This window comes from Balaenoptera ricei, chromosome 3, assembly GCF_028023285.1.
Source record: "Balaenoptera ricei isolate mBalRic1 chromosome 3, mBalRic1.hap2, whole genome shotgun sequence".
In the NCBI taxonomy this organism is placed as follows: Eukaryota; Metazoa; Chordata; class Mammalia; order Artiodactyla; family Balaenopteridae; genus Balaenoptera; species Balaenoptera ricei.
Genome location: NC_082641.1, coordinates 134,225,659 through 134,246,874, shown reverse-complemented (window position 1 = coordinate 134,246,874; position 21,216 = coordinate 134,225,659). Strand labels below are relative to the sequence as shown.

Genomic DNA, 21,216 nt, shown 5'->3' with positions numbered 1-21,216 from the left:
GAAAACAAATTTGTAACTTTTCATTTTGGAGTGATAGAATTTAACTTCCTTGCAAGCATTCTAATAGAGTGGCATTAACCTCTACTTTTCAGTTGCTGTTAAGTGTGTAGACAGAGATGGTTTCTGTTGAGAATGGAGTGTTACATGTTTAACACAATCTTTTATGGTTACTTACTTAGAAAGTAAAACTACTCCCCACTTGGGTACCAAGGCCTCAAAGAACTTATGAGGTATATATTATGTTGCTTCAATTCATAATGGGATTGCTTGCTTTCAAGTCCTTAGCCTAGAACTGGAAGAAAGTGGAACTAGGGGATCAGATCAGGAAAAAGGGAGATTTTACTATTTGTGGTTTGTTTTGTTTTTCCCAATAGGCTCTTCTTTAATAGCTTTCAGAAGTCTTTTAGTTCAAGAAATCAAACTTCAAGAGACTCCTAAGGCCAGGAGTTGATAATCTCTTCTCATTGCTATTTCCTAGGATCTGAGATGTTACAGGAATTTTAGAGAATTTTACAGTGTTTTTTTTTAGTTATAAGAAGAGTGCTAAGGACATAGCTGGAATTTAATAAATGAGTAGGTTTGAGAAGATCAGCCTTAGTTAGAACCTCGAGGTCCACAAACTAAAACTGTGGAAATTTTATCTTTGTTACATAATTCATTTTGTAATACAGGAAAGACTTAGACAGTATTTACTGACATTAAAGGAGAAAAAGAGGCATCTAGAACAGGTTGTGTACCACAATCTCACTCTAGTTGTTATTGTTTTTTCTTTTTAGCATTTTGAGAACTTGGCATTTTTATCTATAATTCTCACAACAATCCTTTGTTTTAGGCATAGTAATTCCTTTCCTTTTTCAGATAAAGAAACTGATCAGCTGTTAAATGGCTTTGTTAAGGTCACACAACTAGTAAATGGCAGAGCCAGTAGTCAAACTTTGATTTGCTGTCCGATTTTGAATTCCATGTTTGTTTTTTTCACTGTATCAGTAAGGCTTCTCAATATAATGGCTTCTCTTGATTGGTAGCTGTTAGTTGCTAGCAGAGAATCACATGGAAAATACATACTGTATTTTTGAATGGAAAAATCATGTAGTCAAGTAGACTTTTGGGCAGGAAATGTTTCTTTATATAATAAATAGATAAAATCATAGGAAATTTATCTTCCTTACTCATGACAAGACTTATGGGATTTGGCTGTTAATGTACAAATCATCTGATAGTTTAAAGAACATTTTGAAAAGAAACTCTGAAAAGTATGTCCTTAGAAGACAGAAACTATACCTTTGTCTTTACTACCATTATTGCTAATTAATAATAATGCTATTAAAGGAAACAAATGAAGTGAGTTGGTAGTTTTATACTGAATTTTATTTCATGTAAGAATGTCAAAGAAGTATGTCAGCTATAAACATTAAGTTGCTCCTAACTTCTGCCTGTATGTGTGTGATGATAATTTTCCCAAAGATATGGATTATCTAATTTATGCTTGTTTAGATAGTATATTTCAGTAAAATCCAGCCTGGCTAAATAACAAAATTAATTGATTTCCTTTCAATTTTTCTATTGTCTTTTCTCACAACTAATAATAGAGTCTTCTATAAAGAATATTTCTTCCCTAATCTAATCCATTTATGTGTGGAATTATTCAACCATTTCAATACCATAATTGTAATGACTTTTGATATATATATTAAATATATACCAAATATGCATATTTGATATTTTGCCCTGTGTATCTAGAGTAAAAATCAAGGCGGTTAGGCAGTTTAATCAAGGAGTCACTTTATGAAACAGATGGACACTTAGAAGTGCTGATCCCTAGCTGTGAGGGCTAACATCCTCCTGCCTTCAAATATTAACCATCTTCATACTGTGCTTATTGAGATACTCTCTTTCTGTACTACATTAGTTTCTTAGTTATTCTTTTCACCCCCCACCTTTTCTTCTATTCCTCCTCCTTCTGGTAGTACTTATACTTTCATATGCACAAGAGATATCTAGGATCTTCATTCTGTTGGCCATTGAGTAAATAAATGTGTTCAAAAAGTGTATTGCAGTTAGGGATATAGAAAGGATATGAATGATAAATGGGAATTTATTAGCTTGAAATGTATAAAAAATATAATCAGACATAGCTATATCTATGTATCTACTAGGGAAGGTAAGTCCAAAGAATTCTAAATTTGTGGGATTATATAGCATCTTAACTGTAAAATTTTAGACAAACAGATCAAAAGTTAAAAGCAATTATCCTTAACACTTTGGTTTGGTTTGGTTTATAGACCTATTTAAGAATTTAATTGACGTTTTGGACCTATTTTCTGTAATAATGCACATCTACATACATATACAATATTTTGCCTAATCCTTATAGAGGACAGAATTTATAGTCCCAAAACATGATAGATTTAGCTAATATGGAATACCTTCTGCTGTAACTGTCTATAAATGTTGAATTTAAATATGAACAATTTAATACATAGCTGAAATCACAAGAAAGGAAAATAAATCCCCCTTTGTCAAAATGACAAACGAGCTGAAAACTAGTACAGTGGTCCTGGGGGTTGTTTGCAGATTCAGATAGTCTCAGCATTTATAAACTTGGGCTTTAATGCCTACATAAGGAGAGGATATGAGGTCATGACTCTGCTCAAGGTGAGGAGCTGAAACTAAAACCTCTTCATAAAGCTAAGACCTTAGAGAACTTCCCTGGTGGTGCAGTGGTTAAGAATCCGCCTGCCAATGCAGGGGACATGGGTTTGATCCCTGGTCCAGGAAGATCCCACATGCTGCAGAGCAACTAAACCTGTGCACCGTAACTACTGAGCCTATGTTCTAGAGCCCACGAGCCACAACTACTGAGCCCACACACCACAACTACTGAAGCCTGTGTGCCTAGAGCCTGTGCTCCGTAACAAGAGAAGCCACCACAATGAGAAGCCCATGCACTGCAATGAAGAGTAGCCCCCACTCGCCACAACTAGAGAAAGCCCACACGCAGCAATGAAGACCCAATGCAGCCAAAATAAATAAATAAATAAATAAATAACTTAAAAAAAAAAAAGCTAAGACCCTAGAAAGGCCTCTCAACCTTGATAAAGTAATAGAAGATTTTTATCATTGACCCAGAGAAAGCACAAAGGAAAGTTGCTTTTATTCAGGGCTATATATGGAAAAAAGTCTTCTGTTAGAAATCAAAACCCTAGATTATACTGCACACTGATTGAGAATCTGAAATCAACCTATCCACTTGATAAACTGAGAAATTAGAGATTTCCCTGGAGGTCCTGTGGTAAAGAATCCACCTTACAATGCAGGGGACATGGGTTCGATCCCTGGTTAGGGAACTAAGATCCCACATGCTGTGGGGCAACTAAGCCCACATGCCACAGCTACTGAGCTCACATGCCTCAACTAGAGAGCCCATGTGCCACAAAGTACAGAGCCCACGTGCTCTGAAACCTGCGTGCCACAGCTACAGAGCCCACGTGCCCTGGAGCCTGTGCACTACAACTAGAAAAGAGAAAAAACCCACACACCACAGCTAGAGAGATGCCCATGCGCCACAACGAAAGATCCCTCATGCCTCAACAGAGATCCCGCGTGCCACAACTAAGACCCGATGCAGCACCCCCATAGAATAAATACTAAAAAATAATTTTAAAAAACTGAAAAGTTAACACAGAAATTAGTTCTTGGATGACTTACCTGGGACAACTATTCTAGAGGAACACTTCCACCATTCAAGCCACTTGGAATTTGCAAAGGGAGAAAATTGTTATTAAAGGTGAGCTTTAGAAAATTATGGAACACAAGGAAAGTATTCATTAAGAACAAGAGTCAGTAGATGCTACAAATAGGAGAATTAACACCCCAAGAATTTGAAATAACTGAAAATCAGGGAGAGACTAAAAATCAATATTTCAAATGTTTAAAGAGGACTTCTGTACCAGCCAAGATGCAGTATAAGGAACTGAATCTACCCTCATCTGAAATGATAAAAAACAGACAAAATATATGAAGATGTGGTTTTCAAGATACTGTTTACCAGGCAATGAATATGAAGATCCCTGAGAGACAGAAAATAAATGAGGTAAGCCTTGCAATCTAACCAGCTTACTGACCTGGAAACCGTGGCACAGCGAGGAGAAACACAAGCAGATCCTTGCTGACTCCCTGAGTTGAGGAGATGGAGCTGAGAGACCAGTGAAACCAAGTCAGTTAGAATTCTCAGGATAGAGTACTGGAGAGAAGAAAGCTGCACAGTGCAAGAACTCAGGATCTTTGCATAGGTTCCATCTTGAGTATTCAGCTGAATACTGATCAGTGTATGCTTGTGAGGAAAATTACCCAAGGCTAGTGGAAAAACTACCTGAAAATCAGAGACAACAGTTCCCAGCAATCACACCAGGCTGGAAATAGTTCCTGTTCTTACCAAACAGATTGGAAAACCTTGATGGGGTATTAAATACTTAGAGAGTCTTGTTTCAGCTAGGCCTAGACTAATAATTTTTTAATCAATTTTTATCTAAAAAATTTTATCTAAAAATTCTTAAGATCTGAAATGATCAAACTGTTTTCAAGTAATTAACTGCATCCAAAACAAAGCTCAAGGATATTAATAGAAATAGTATGATTAAAAAGATAAGTGAGAGGGGAGTTTCATTTCTGGGGTGGCAGCATGAAGAGCTCTGTGAAGCTGCTCCCAAGCAAACAAGCATAACTGGTGAAAACTATTTTTAAAAACTAACCACTTAAATTCTCTGGGCAGTGTCCTAAGGGGATACAGCAAATGAAGAAACATTTATTCAAGAAAACATCCTAAAACTTGGTGAGAACAGCAAGAGTCTATGACACTTGAGCCATGACAAATACCATCCCTCACTCCCACCCTCAGTTCATCTGGATGGAATGTCAACTCTGGGTGGGTATGGCCAAGAAGGTAGCTGTCACTCCCCTCAGCTCCTAATCAAGGGATACAATATCTTACGGAGAATGGTAGCATTTCTCATCCTCTCCAGCTCTTGAGTTAAAGAAACTAAGTTGATGGCGAGTGCGACCAAGAGGTTGGGGATTCCTTTTCTTCGCTCAGCCCCTACTAACAGGATAGCCACTCATCTGTAAGGATGACAGGCAGAGAATACTGCAACCCTGAACACGCTTGACCCAGGTCACTTGTAGAAGAGATGTTCTATGCTGACAGAGGCAAGCCAAGAAGACCAGAGATTTTGCCATAAGAACAGAGAGCTCAGAAGCTTTCCCCAAAAGGAATTTGACTTTATCTGAAACAGTGTGGGGAAGTTCAAGCCTAAGGACACTCTTGAAAACAATGAGATTTTGGTGATAAGCAAATAAAAAGAGACTCCTCTTAATTGAGACCAAGAAGCTACTGTATGCCAGCTAGTACACCAAAGGGAACTAGGGGAAGAAACAGCTAAGAAGAACCCTCCTGCAGTCAGAACAAACCTCAAAAACTCCTCAAAATTTACCAGGTCTGAATTTAATTGGATCAGGCTGTGGAACAATCTCTGCCCCAAGGCATTTTGAAAACATTAGCACAATCAGCCAGCAATTAGTGGAATCTTAACAGCTGTATGTGATAGCAAATGAGTCAGAGAGCTTAACACAAAAATCAGGGAAAGAGATAGTCAAAGAGAGTCCTGCTAAAACCGATATCATCCTAGAGTGACTGTATTCATGTCCAAATCTGTGCCCTCTAAGGAGTGACACTCAAGGTTCACACTGCAAAGGGAATAGACTTCACTAAAATAGTCTGTCCCTGGTGGTCCATTGGGTAAGACCCTGCGCTCCCAATGCACGGGGCCTGGGTTCGATCCCTGGTCTGGGAACTAGATCCCGCTTGCATGCCACAGCTAAGAGTTTGCATGCTGCAACTAAGAAGTCTGCATGCCTCAACCAAGACCCGGTATAGCCAAAATAAATAAATATTTTAAAAAATAAAAAATAAAATAGTCTAGTCATGTCAGTAAACAAAAAACAAGCAAAAAAACAAAAAAAGTAGCCCTGGAGAAGTGAAAGAGAGTCATTGTCCAGAGTTCCTACAGTATATTACCTAAAATGTCCAGACTTCAACCAAAAATTATGCAAAAAACAGGAAAGCACGATTTGTACATGGGGGAGAAAAACAGGCAAAAGAAACTACCTGTGGTAGGGCCCAGATTTCAAATTTGACAAAGGCTTCCAAGCCATTATAAATATATTCAAACAATTAAAGGAAACCATTTTTAAAGAAGTAAAGGAAGTTATGATGATGATGTCTCTTCATAGAGATACTATCCATAAAGACATAGAAATTATAAAAACAGCCAAATGGAAATTCTGGAGTTGAAAAGTACAATAACCAAAATGAAAAATTCACTAGAGGGGCTCAACAGTAAAATTGAACTGACACAAGAATGAATCAGAAAACTTGAAAATAGACTGGTAGTGATTATACAATCTGAAGAATATAGAGGAAAAAGAATGAAGAAAAATGAACAGAGCCTCAGAACACAGTCATCATTAAGTGTACCAGTGTATCTATAAAAGGAGTATCAGAAGGAGAGAGGAGAGAAAAGGAAGCAGAAAAAAGTATTTGAAGACCTAATAGCTGAAAACTTCCCAGATTTGATGAAAAATATTACACATTTAAGAAATGTAATGAATTATGAGTAGTCTAAAAGCCAAGAGATCCACAGCGAGACACATCATAGTAAAATACTGAAATCCAAAGCGAAAGAGAAAATCAAAGTGAGAGAGACAGACAGGCAGACACTCATCATGTACAAGGAAACCCCAATAAAATGAACACCTGACATCCCATGAGAAACAATGGAGGCCAGAATACAAATTTAAAGTACTGAAAAAAACCTGTCAACTTACATTTAGTGAAGCCATGTTTCAAAAATGAAGCCAAAGTAAAGACATTCTCAGATAATCCAAAACTGAGATTGCTAGCACACTTGAATTGTGAAAAATACTAAAGGGAGTTCTTCAGGCTGAAAGCAAGTGATCACTAATGGTAGTTGGAATACAAACAAACAAAATACCAAAGAGCCCAGTAAAGGTAAAAATGCAATTATAAAAGATAGTATAGGAAATCTAAAAAAGAGTGGATATATGTATACGTATAACCAATCCACTTTGCTGTACAGCAGAAACTAACACAACATTGTAAAGCAACTATACTCCAATAAAAATTAATTAAAAAATAAATAAAAGATAGTATAAAAAAGACAGTATAAATCTTCTTTTGACTGGTTTTAAAAGCAGTTGTATAAAACAATATGCAAATAATTGTTTTGGGGGACCTATAACATATAGAAATGTAATGTATTTGATAATAAAAGCATAAGGAAGTAGGTAGAGGCAAAGTTGTTTTAGAGTAAGGAAATGACGGCAGATGGTAACTTGAATCCACAGGAAAAAATGAAGAGAACCAGCAGTAGTGAATAAAAAAGTTAATATAACAAACTTCAGAGTACATACTTGCTCTCCTTTCTCTTCTCAGCTTATTTAATAGGCATAAAATTATATAAATTAATAATCATACCAATAGATTGCTGGTTTTATAACAAATATAGCTATAATTTATATAACAATAGTAGTACAAAAAGGGGGAAGAAGGAGTAGAGCTATATACAAGCAACATTTCTATATTTTGGGACTTCCCTGGTGGTCCAGTGGGTAAGACTCCACGCTCCCAACGCCGGGGGCCTGGGTTCAATCCCTGGTCAGGGAACTAGATCCCGCATGCATGCCGCAACTAAAGATCCTGCATGCTGCAACGAAGATCCTGTATGCCGCAACTAAGACCCAGTGCAGCCAAAATAAATACATATTTTTAAAAATTTCTATATTTTACTGGAATTAAGTTAGTAAAAATCTGAAGTTGATTCAGGTAAGGTAAGATGTATATGATTAGCTCTAGAGCAACCACTAAGAAAATAACGAAAAAATAGTGGAAAAGTTGTTAAAGGAACTAAAAAGTTATTCTAGAAAATATTTACTTCTTGCAAAAGAAAGCAGTAAAGAAGGAATAGAAGGCCACAAGGAAAATACAAGACACACAGAAAACAAAAAATAAAATGGCAGACATGAATCCAGCTGTTTCAATAATCACATTAACTGTTAATGATTAAACAATCAAAAGGCAGATATTGTATAACTGGATAAAAATCAAGATCTTAACTATATGTTGTCTACAGTAGACACACTTTATAGTCAGACTCTTCCAAAACGTGGGAGGGCCTCATTCCATGAGGCCAATATTGCTCTGCTACCAAAACCAGAGAAAGACAACATAAGAAGGAAAAACTGAAGGTCAATATCTCTAATGAATACAGAGACAAAAATCCTCAACAAAATACTAGCAAACTGAATTCAGCAGCATAACAAAAGGATTATACACTGTAACCAACTTGGATTTATTCCAGGAATGTGAGTTGTTTAACATTCGAAAATCGATTAATGTAATATACCATATCAATAGGATAAGGGACAAAACCACAAATCATCTCAATAAACCCAGAAAAAAAAGCATTTGACAAAACTGAGCACTTATTCCTGTTGAACATGAAGTATTCCAGCAAACTAGGAATACAAAGAAACTTCCTCAACTAGTTAAAGGGCATCTACCAAAAAACCCTAACTAACATTATACTTAATGGCAAAGACTGGAGATCAGCAAGACCCACTTAAGATCAAGAATAAGACAAGGATGTACATTTTTACCACTTCTATTCAACATTTTATTGGAGGTTTAATCCAGGACAATTAGACATGAAAAATAAATAAAAGGTATCTAGATTGTAAAGGAAGAAATAAAATTATATTTATATATTGCACGATCTTATATATAGAAAACCCTGAGGAATCCACAAAAGAAGCTATTATAAGTAACAAATGAATTCAAGTTTTCAGGATATAAGACTAATATATATAAAACAGTTGCATTTCTGTACAGTAGCAATGAATAAATAGAAAATGAAATTGAGAAAACAATTCCATCTACAATAAAATAGAATTTAAAAACCTTAGGAATCAATTTAACAAAATAAGTGCAAAACTTATATTCTGAAAAGTACAAAACACCACTGAGGTAGAATGTCACTGAGAGTTACAGAATAGGGAGCCCCAAGAATCTCTCTCTCCACTGAAGCAATAATTAAGCTGGCAAAAACTGTCAGAATCAGCTGGAGGGGTGTTTAATGAAGAAAGAAGCTGCTAAATTCTGATAAGAGAGCACTGTGGCATTTTTGCCACAGCCATCTCACATTTTGTAGTTCAGTGATGGCCAAGGGGATGGTGACCCATGTTCGTGGTGTGACTTGTTGCTATTAGAGGAGGCAGTACAGACCTTGTTCTTAAAGCATTATGGTTGTGCATTTTTGACCTGTCTGGTGACTTCCTGAGGAATTGGCTCAGGGGCTTACCTTAGTTTGACTCTCCTTAGAGCTGGAGTGGCCTCCCAGCTAGTGTTTGTGGAAAATATTTAAAGGTATGTACTGTCCACAGCTGCCTGGGTTAAGGGACAACAGACAGGACAAGCAGCAGACAGACTGAAAAGCCTAGAAGAGACTGGGAAAGGAGATATATGGAGGAATAGAGGCTTCGAAAAACTCCCATGTATACTGAGGAATCAGTACACAGGGCACAAACATATCCAGAGCTAGCATATCCAGGGCTAGACACATGTTCAGCAAACACTGGAGAAGACCCTAAGCTTTCACCTCTGACTGCTTTTTAGGCTCTGTGTAAATAGGAAGTCAAGGCTGAAGAAGACTTGTAAATAGCTTGACCCAAAACTTCCAAAATTTAAAGAAGGATAGGAATCCAAGAAGCTCAATGAACACTAAGTAGGGTAAATTCAAAGAGATACATTATAATCAAGCTGTCAAAGCCAAAGAAGGAGAGAATCTTGAAAACAGCAAGAGGGAAGTGACTAATCTTGTACAGGAGATTCTCAGTAAGGTCAACAGCCAGTTTCTCATCAGAAGCCACGGAAGTCAAAAGACAGTGGCATAGCATAGTGCTGAAAGAAAAGAAACCGTCAACCAAGAATTCTATAACCAACAAAACTACCCTTCAGAAATGAAGGAGAGCTTCCCTGGTGGTGCAGTGGATAAGAATCTGCCTGCCAATGCAGGGGACACGGGTTCGGTCCCTGGTCCGGGAAGATCCCACATGCCGCAGAGCAACTAAGCCTCTGCGCCACAACTACTGAAGCCTGCGTGCCTAGAGCCCGTGCTCTGCAATAAGAGAAGCCACTGCAGTGAGAAGTCCGCACACCACAACAAAGAGTAGCCCCCGCTCACTACAACTAGAGAAAGCCTGTGTGCAGCAACGAAGACCCAACACAGCCAAAAAAAAAAAAAAAAGAAAGAAAGAAAAGAAATGAAGGAGAGGGAATTCCCTGGCAGTCCAGTGGTTAGGACTCAGCACTCTCACTGCCAGGGCCCCAGATTTGATCCCTGGTTGGGAAACTAGGATCCCATAAGCCACGCAGTGCGGCCAAAAAAAAAAAAAAAAAAAAGGAGAAATTAAGATATTCCCAGATAAACAAAAGTAGAGGAAGTTCATCACCAGTAAACCTACCCTACAAGGAATGCTAAAGGAAGTATTTCAGAATAAAATGAAAAGGCAGTAGACAGTAACTCAAAGCCAAACAAAGAAATAAAGAACACTGATAAAAGTTTCTAAAATAACAGATACAAAAGCCAAGTATCTTTTTTCTTTTGTTTTTTTGGCCTCGCCAGATGACATGCAGGATCTTAGTTCCCCAACCAGGGATCAAAGCTGTGCCTCCTATAGTGGAAGCACAGAGTCTTCACCACTAGACCACCAGGGAAGTCCTTCTTTTGTTTTTAAAAGCCAAGTATAATTGTATTTTTGGTTAGTAACTTTTTTTCTATATGATTTAAAAAGCAAATGCATAAAACATCTATTATAAAATCTATGTTAATAGATATAAAATGTATAAATACATAATTTAGGACAGTAGCAATACAAAGGAAGGAAGGCAGTGTATACAAGCAAAATTTTGATATGCTAATGAAGGTAACTTAGTATCAATTCAAACTAGATTGTTATAAATTTAAGATGTTAATTATAATCCCCATGGTAACCACTTAAGAAAATAACTTAAAAATATTTGAAGGAATTCCCTGGCGGTGGTGGATAGGACTTCATGCTTCCACTGCACCCCTGCACCCCAGCTCAGGAACTAAGATCCCGCATGCCACGTGGTACAGCCAAAAAAAAGAAAAAAGGCAGAGTAAGTATTTCCTTATGAGTAATCCCTTTAAATGGATTAAATTAAAAGGTAAATTGGCAGAATGAATTTAAAAAATAATCACACTAAATCTTGTCTCTAAGAGACTCACTTTATTTATTTTAAAAAATAAACATGATATTCACTGAGCAGATTTTTTTTTTTTTTGGCTGCACCATGTGGCTTGTGGGCATCTTAGTTCCCTGACCAGGGATTGAGCCTGTGCCCCCTGCAATGGAAACGCAGAGCCCTAACCACTGGACCACCAGGGAATTCCCACAAGAGACTCACTTTAGATCCAATGACATAAATAGGCTGAAGTGAAAAAATAGAAACAGATATTACTTGCAAGTAGTAACCAAAAGAGAGCTGAGGTGGCTATAATAATATTTAACAAAATAGACTTTATGTCAAAATTGTTACAAGAGACAAAGACATTACATATTTTATTTATTTATTTATTTATTTGTTTGTTTATTTATTTATTTATTTATTGGCCATGCTATGTAACATGTAGGATCTCAGTTCCCTGACCAGGGATTGAACCCAGGCCACAGCAGTGAAAGCCTGGAATCCTAACCACTAGGCCACCAGGGAACTCCCACATATCTATTTTAAAACGTTAAGAAGGGACTTCCCTGGTGGCACAGTGGTTAAGAATTCGCTTTCCAATGCAGGGGACACAGGTTTGATCCCTGGTTTGGGAAGATCCCACATGCCATGGAGCAACTAAGCCTGTGTGCCACAACTACTGAGCCCAGGCGTTGCAACTACTGAAGCCCACGCACTTTAGGGCCCCTGTGCCACAACTACTGAGCCTGCATGCTGCAACTACTGAAACCTGTGCACCTAGAGCCCATGTGCTGCAACTACTGAGCCCACATGCTGCAACTACTGAAGCCCGCGTGCCTAGAGCCCGTGCTCCACAACAAGGGAAGCCACCACAATGAGAAGCCCGCACACCACAATGAAGAGTAGCCCCCACTTGCTGCAACTAGAGAAAGCCTGCGCACAGCAACAAGGACCCAACACAGCCAAAAATAATAATAAAACGTTAAGAAGATATAGCAATTATAATCACATACATATATAACAACAGTACCCCAAAATATATGAAGCAAAAATTGACAGAATTGAAGGGAGAAATACACAGTTATGCAATAATTGTTGAAGACTTCACTACTTTATTTATTTTTTGTTGAGATATAATTGACATATAACATTATATTAGTCTCAGTACACAACATAATTATTTTTCTTGTGATGAGAACTTTTAAGATATAATCTCAGAAACTTTCAGAAATACAATACAGTATTATTAACTATAGTCACTATGCTGTACATTACATCCTGAGGACGTACTTGTTTTATAAATAAGAAGTTTGTATATTTTGACCACTTTTATCCATTTTGCTCACCTCTCACTCCCAATCTCTGGCAACCACAAACTGTTCTCTCTATCTATGATTTGGTTTTCTTTGTTTTTTGTTTGTTTGTTTTTAGACTCCTCATGTAAGTGAACCCATATGGTATTTGTCTTTCTCTGACTTATTTCACTTAGTATAATGTCCTCAAGGTCCATCCATGTTGTTGCAAATGGCAGCATTTCCTGATATCATTGTGGTTTTAATGTGTATTTCCCTGATAATTGTGATTTTGAGCACCTTCTTTTTTTTTTTTTAATGAAAGCTTGCTTGCTTTCTTTCTTTCTTTCTTTCTTTTTGGCTGCGTTGGGTCTTCATTTCTGTGCGGGGGCTTTCTCTAGTTGCGGCAAGTGGGGGCCACTCTTCATTGCGGTGCGCGGACCTCTCACTATCATGGCCTCTCTTGTTGCGGAGCACAGGCTCCAGATGCGCAGGCTCAGTAGTTGTGGCTCATGGGCCCAGTTGCTCCACGGCATGTGGGATCTTCCCAGACCAGGGCTCGAACCCATGTCCCCTGCATTGGCAGGCAGTTTCTCAACCACTGCACCACCAGGGAAGCCCTTGAGCACCTTTTTTTTTTTTTGGCTGCATTGGGTCTTCGTTGCTGCACATGGCCTTTCTCTAGTTGTGGCGAGCAGGTGCTACTCTTCATTGAGGTATGTGGGCTTCTCATTGCGGTGGCTTCTCTTGTTGTGGAGTATGGGCTCTAGGTACACAGGCTTCAGTAGTTGCAGCACGTGGGCTCAGTTGTTGTGGTATGCGGGCTCTAGGGTGCGTGGGCGTCAGTAGTCGTGGTGCGCAGGCTCAGTAGTTGTGGCTCGTGGGGTCTAGACCACAGGCTCAGTAGTTGTGGTGCACAGGCTTAGTTGCTCCAGCGTGTGTGATCTTCCCAGACCAGGGGTCGAACCCATGTCCCCTGCATTGGTAGGTGAATTCTTAATCACTGCACCACCAGGGAAGTTCTTGAGCACCTTTTCATGTACCTGTTGGCCATCTGTATGTCTTCTTTGGGAAGAAAATGTCTGTTTAGCTCCTCTGCCCATTTTTAAATCAGATTTTTTTTTTTTGCTATTGAGTTATATAAATTCTTTATGTATTTTGTATATTAATTGTTTATCAGATGTATGATTTGCAAATATTTTCTCCCATTCGGTAGGTTGCCTTTTCATTTTGTTGATGGTTTCCTTTACAGTACAGAAGCTTTTCAGTTTGATGTAGTCCCACTTGTTTATTTTTGCTTTTGGTGTCAAATCAAAAAAAAAAACAAACAAACTGCCAATTCAGATGTCAAGGAGCTTATTGCCTATGTTTTCTTCTAGGAGTTTTAAAGCTCTAGGTCTTATGTTTAAGTCTTTAATCCATTTTGACTTGATTTTTGTGTATGATGTAAGATGGGGTCCAGTTTCATTCTTTTGCATGTGGCTGTCCAGTTTTTCCAACACCATTTTTTGAAGCTACTATCTTTTCCCAATTATCTATTTTTGTTAGTTAATTAATAACCATGAATTAATTAGCCACATATGCATGGGCTTTTTTATAGCTCTGTTTTCTGTTCCATTGATCTATGTGTCTGTTTTTATGCCAATACCATACTGTTTTGGTTACTATAGTTTTGTAATATAGTTTGAAATCAGAGAGTATAATGCCTCCAGCTTTGTTCTTCTTTCTCAAGATTGCTTTGACTATTCACTGTCTTTCATGTTTCCAGAAAGCATTTGGGATTGTTTGTTCTATTTCTGTGAAAAATGCCATTGGATTTTGATAGGTATTTCACTGAATCTGTAGATTGCTTTGGGTAGTATGGATATTCTAACAATACTATTTCGTCCAATCCATGAGCACAGAATATCTTTCCATTTATTTGTGTTTTCTTCCATTTTTTTCATCAGTGTCTTATAGTTTTCAGTGTACAGGTCTTTCACATCCTTGGTTAAATTTATTCCTAGGTATTTTATTCTTTTTGATGCAATTGTAAATGGAATTGTTTTTCTTAATTTCTTTTTCTGACAGTTCGCTGTTAGTGTATAGAAATGCAACTGATTTTTGTATATTGATTTTGTATCCTGCAACTTTACTGAGTCCACTGACTAATTCTAACAGTTTTTTTGGTTGAGTTTTTAGGTATTCCTAGATATATTATTATGTCATTTGCAAATAGAGACCGTTTTACTTCTTTCTTTCCAATTTAGATGCCTTGTATTTCTTTTACTTGCCTAATTGCTGTGGCTAGGGCTCCCAGTACTATGTTGAATAAGTGGCAAGAGTGGGCATCCTTGTTCTGTTCTTTATCTTAGAGGAAAAGCTTTAAACTTTTTACCATTGAGTATGATATTAGCTGTGGATACTTTAAATAATGAACGGAAGACCATCCATCCAAAAATGATGAAGATCAAAAATGAAATAGAAGACTGTATGATACTTTAAACCAACTAGATCTAACAGAAATACATGGTCTCCACCCAACAACAGGATATAAATTCTTCTCAAGTGAAAATGTATATTCTGTACGATAGCCCATATGTTAGATCACAAAATGAGTCTCAGAAATTTTTAAAAGATTGAAACCATACAAAGTTTCTTCTCTAACCATGATGGAATGAAACTAGTCATCAATTATAGAAAGAAAAACTGGAAAATTCACAAATATTGGAAATTAAACAACACACTCTTAACCAATGGGTCAAATAATACATCACAAGGAAAATTAGAAAACACTTTGAAATGAATGAAAATGAAAACACAACATACCAAAACTTAAGGAATTATATAGCAAAAGCAGTGCTGATAGAGGAATTCATAGCCGCCCTGGCCTACATTTAAAAAGAAAGATGTCAAATTAACAACCTAACTTTATACCTTAAGGAACTAGAAAAAGAAGAGCAAATAAAACCCAAAGCTAGCAGAAGGAAGGAAATAATAAAGATTAGAGTAGAGATAAATGAAATAAAGAATAGAAAAACAATAGGGAGTTTAATGAAATAGAGAAAAAAAGGTCAACAAAAGTTGGCTTTTTGAAAAGATCAACAAAATTGACAAACTTTTATAGCTAAGCTAAGAAAAAAGGAGAGAAGACATAAATTACTAAAATCAGATATGAAACTGGGTACATTACTCTGACCTCACAGAAAAATGATTATAGGATAATAATGAATAATTGTACACCAACAAGTTAGATAACCTAGACGAAATGGACAAATACATGAATTACCAATACTGCCTCAAGAAGAAATAGGAAATCTGAACAGGTGTATATCAAGAGATTGAATCAGTAATTAGAAACCTCCCAACAAAGAAAAGCCCTGGACTAGATAGCTTCACTGGTGAATTCTACCAAACTTTTAAAGAAGAATTAACACTAATCCTTCTCACATTCTTCCAAAATATATAAGAGGGAACGATTCTAAAGCCAGCATTACTCTGTTACCAAAGCTAGAAAAAGATATCACAAGAAAGAAAATTACAGAATCAACAAAATACTAGCAGACTGAATCCAGCAGCATATTAAAAGGATTATACACCAAGACCAAGTGGGATTTTCCCCAGAAATTGTAAGTGTGGTTCAACATCAGGAAATCAATCAGGGTAATACATTTCATTAAAAGAATGAAGGAACAAAACCAACTGATCATTTCAATTGATGCCGAAAAAGTATTTGATAAAATCCAACACCTTTTGATGATAAAAATCAATTCCTGATTTCAAAACTTAGCAAACAAGGAGTAGAAGGGAACTTCTTCTACATGATAAAAGGCATTTATCAAAAACCGACAGTTAACATCATACTCAATGATAAAGGACCAAAAAAGCTTTCCCCCTAAGACTGGGAACAAGACAAGGACGTCTGCTTTCACCACTGCTGTTCAACATTGTACTAGAAGTTCCAGCCAGAGCAATTAGGCAAGAAAAAAAGACATCTAAAATGGAAAAGAAGTAAAATTACCTCTTTTCACACATGATACTATATATGGAAAATCCTATATATAGAAAATCCTAAAGAATCCACAAAAATTTATTAGAGTGAATGAATGAATTCAGCAAAGTTGAAGGGTATAAGATCAATATACAAAATTCACTTGTATTTCTGTACACAAGCAATAAGCACTCAAAAAAGGAAATTGAGAATACAATTCTTTTTACAATAGCATCAAAAAGAGTAAAACACTTAGGAATAAATCTAACCAAGGAGATGCAAAACTTGTAAACTGAAAACTATAAAACATTGCTGAAATAAAGAAGACTGAAATAAATGGAAAGGTATTCATGTATATGCATTGGCAGACTTATTATTAAGATGGCAATACTTCCCAAAGGGATTTACAAAATCAATACAATCCTTTTCAAAATCCCAGCGGCTTTTTTGCAGAAATGGAAAAGCTGATCCTAAAATTTACATGGAATTGTAAGTGATCTGGAATAGTTAAAACAATCTTGAAAAAGGAAAACAGAGTTGGAGGACTCACAATTCTTGACCTCAAACTTACTACAAAGCTACTTTGTATCAAAAAACATGGTATCAAGAGAAAGAGGAGACAAGCCACAGACTAGGAGAAAATATTTTCAAAAGATGTATCTGATAAAGGACTGTTATCCAAATATACAAAGAACTCTGAAAATTCAATAATAAGAAAATGAACAACCCAGTTAAAAATGGACAAAAGATCTGATCAGATACCTCACCAGAGAACATATACAGATGACAATTAAGCATATGAAAAGATTCTCCACATCATATATCATTAGGGAATTGCAACTTTAAACAACGTTGCAATATCACTACACACCCCTCAGAATTGCTTTTCCCACTACACCATGATGCTTCTGTAGGTATTCATTTTCATCCATGTAACCTTTTAGGATTACTCTTTTTTTTTTGCCATAAATTTATTTATTTATTTTTGGCTGTGTTGGGTCTTCGTTGCTGCATGCGGACTTTCTCTAGTTGCGGCAAGCAGGGGCTACTCTTCGTTGTGGTGCGCGGGCTTCTCATTGGGGTGGCTTCTCTTGTTGCGAAGCACTGGCTCTAGGCGCACAGGCTTCAGTAGTTGTGGCACGCAGGCTCAGTAGTTGTGGCTCATGGGCTCTAGAGTGCAGGTTCAGTAGTTGTGGCATACGGGCTTAGTTGCTCCGCAGCATGTGAGATCTTCCCAGACCAGGGCTCGAACCCGTGTCTCCTGTATTGGCAGGCAGATTCTTAACCACTATGCCACCCGGGAAGTCCAGGATTACTCTTATCTTTACTGATCTTTTTGTTCTCCAGATATATATAAATACTAACTTGTTTTTACCACACCAATATAGCCATGTGATGTTTGCATTATAGCACACTTTAGCACATATCAAGTATATACTACCTGGATTTTAGATTTTTTTTTAATTAAATTCTCCACCAAACCTTGTGTAATATCTTGCCTATATTGAGTCCTAAAAGAATAGTTAGTAGGTGAATTGTTCCTAGCTGAAGAGAAGAAGGCTTTGTGGAGGAAGTAGATTTGAGCACACCCTTGAAGTATTTGTGGAATCCAATGGATGGAGAGATCTAAAGGTGGAAGAGCTATGGAGCAAAGTCATAGTAGCTGCAAGTACAATGCATTCAGGACGTATGTATTAAATTAAAAATGCCTGAATGAGGATGTGGCAGTAGGAATGGAAACCTGAAACGTTTCAGAAACTAGGTGATATTGAACACGGGCAGGGTCCCTAGCACTTGGAGATTTGGGGGTAGGACACCAACCACTGAAGAAACCCTATATTTCGAAAGAATTTGAGATGATAGTCTATTATGTCAATCATACTTATATTTTTAAAGGGAAGGAGACAAAGTTGACCTTTTAAAAAAAAATGTGGGAGCATGAAATGAAACACCCAGCTTGTCTTGGGTTTTGCTAATGAGCATGATTATTATGCTTATATTATCTGTCACTAGATGGAGTCCATGAGTCCAGGCAACTTTTGGTTGGACTTTTCTACGTAACTCTTCCTATGATTCCTGTTCTGTGCCTTTGAAAGGTGGAGTAATACTTTCTTTAAAAAATTGACAAATGGGTTTGAATGGCAGAATTTTTAGATTTGCCTTACAAGAAAAACCATTAGTTTGTAAAACAGCAAATTAATCTTTTCAATTCTTCACATTCCCACACTCCAAATTTTTTTTTGGAAAAGATCTCTAAAACCACAGTTTAATATCAGTTCTAAATCTTTCTGGTATTGAGTGTTTTAATATAATTAATTATTGAATGTGAATTTAAAAATTAAGTTGTTATCCTCTGTTCGAGTGCCCTCCCCCATCCCCAAGATCTCTTGATTTCAACCCAGTTATACGTTTCCCCCCACCTCCTGTAAATTTTGCTTCAAATACTAGTAAGAACAATTGTTACACTGCTTACTAAGTGTCAATATTTAGCACAGCACAGCAGGTACCTGCATTTCTAAAACCTTACATGGTATAAGGCATCATGAGAGAAAGGCCCAGATAAGTAATTTTTCTTTATCAAGGCTGCCAAAGGTAAGAAACCTGAGGCTGATAATAGGTAATAGTTATAAGCTTACTTTGCCAATTGTTTTATGTTGGGACTAGGCAACATGTGGATGAGTACATGAAGTAGTTGCAGAAAGTTATCTTGGGAGCTCTCTAGGCCCCAGTTAAACTTGCTCAGTTAATCTGTATACAAGGCAACATGTGGACAAGTTATGATCGAATTCCTTTTTTGTCTTTCTGCTACAGCACGTGCCCATATAGTCGGCCTCCTTTTGGCTATGGAAATTTTCCAAGTTCAGTGCCAGAATGCCTTGGTTATTATGAAGACAGATACCAAAAACATGAGACTATGTTTTCAGCTTTAAATCGAGACTATCCTTTTAGAGACTACCCAGATGAACGTGCTCACGGCGAAGATTCTTGGAGTTGTGAGAGCATGGATGGAACCTCTTACTGTAACAGTTATAGCCACCGTGGGGAAGAATACTTAAATCCCGTGCCTCAGCTGGACCCTGGAGCCTTGGAAAGTGTCTTCACAGCCCCGACATCGACTCCCTCTAACATCCAGCAAGTCAATGTCACTGACAGTGATGAGGAGGAAGAAGAAAAAGTGCTCAGGAATTTATAATTATAAAACAAATATGCACAGAAAATAAACATTTCTTAAAATATATTCTGGGTCACTTGATGTGAGAAAAAAAGCCTAGAATGCTTTGCTGAGAGTTTTTAGCCATGATCTGAGGAGTCAAAACCAAATGCAATTTATGCCTTCATAAAGTTTTGATTAGTGAAACTGGAATCCTGATGTTTCATCATAGGAATATTTAAGATATGAAGTAGTTTATTTTTATGGCTGAAATTTGCATCAGCGTATATTATCATTACTTTATCTTGGAACGTGCAAAACACTGAATCCTCACAATTATATGTGAGGGGAAAGGGGGGGGTGTATATTCTGGCATGACAAGTGTGATTTGTATTTTATCTCAGGATACATTTATTTTTCTTTATATGATGTTTTGTTTGGTGTTTATGTAAAACTTATGGATGTTTCAGTTTTTATGTAACATTTTGAAAATATTTTGATAACTTTTAGTAGTAAATTGGGACTCAGTTACTAAATTTAATTTACACTGATAACCAATTATAAGTTGCAAATGTGTTTTAATGGAACCTGAGTAATTCCTTCAGCTAAATTAGTCATTTCTGTTCCTAAACATTTTCATCATCTTTTTTGGATATCTTTTTACATTTGGTATGCATTGTTCTACTTTTGTTATAATTAAATAAACATAGAGAAAATTGTTCTTGTTGGATGTTTTCTGTTTGGGAGATAGAAATAAGCAAAATGAGTATTGTTCAAATGAGAATGGGTTCCATACCACATGCAGATATTCATTTTTACTTAATAGTCTCTAGAATTGTACAGATCCTATTAGCTTACTTGAAACTGTATCAGCAAAGATGGTGTGCACATATTATGATGCCATTTCCAAACTCTTTACAGATGTGTACCTACGACTTAAGCACTTCCTAAATGGAAGAGCTCTTCCAGATTTGGTTCAGGCAGCTGTCTTTTCAGGTAGATTACCTATTTCCTCTTCATTTGTTAGGTCTGGTGTGTTTTGACCCTGCTCCTTCATCTGCTGTGTGTTTTTCTGTCGTCTCATTTTGCTTATCTTACTGTGTTTGGGGTCTCCTTTTCACAGGCTGCAGGTTCGTAGTTCCCGTTGTTTTTGGTATCTGTCCCCAGTGGCTAAGGTTGGTTCAGTGGGTTGTGTAGGCTTCCTGGTGGAGGGAACTAGTGCCTGAGTTCTGGTGGATGAGGCTGGATCTTGTCTTTCTGGTGGGCACGTCCACGTCTGGTGGTGTGTTTTGGGGTGTCTGTGGTCTTATTGTGATTTTAGGCAGCCTCCCTGCTAATGGATGGGGCTGTGTTCCTGTCTTGCTAGTTGTTTGGCATAGGGTGTCCAGCACTGTAGCTTGCTGGTCGTTGAGTGAAGCTGGGTCTTGATGTTGAGATGGAGATCTCTGAGAGATTTTTG

The 21,216-nt window shown here is 37.2% G+C and overlaps 1 protein-coding gene across 2 annotated transcripts in view; it reads left to right on the top strand.

Moving 5' to 3' along the window:
• Positions 1-20,126, top strand: part of SOX30 (SRY-box transcription factor 30) — a 32,389-nt gene extending 12,263 nt beyond the window's left edge. The window contains exon 5 of one of the 2 annotated variants that reach the window (XM_059919583.1): positions 19,418-20,126. In XM_059919583.1, the coding sequence (XP_059775566.1) occupies positions 19,418-19,799 (382 nt within the window). In that variant the 3' untranslated portion in view covers positions 19,800-20,126. The remainder of the gene's footprint in view (positions 1-19,417) is intronic. The other variant, XM_059919584.1, reaches the window with a different exon arrangement.
• Positions 20,127-21,216: the final 1,090 nt, after the last annotated feature.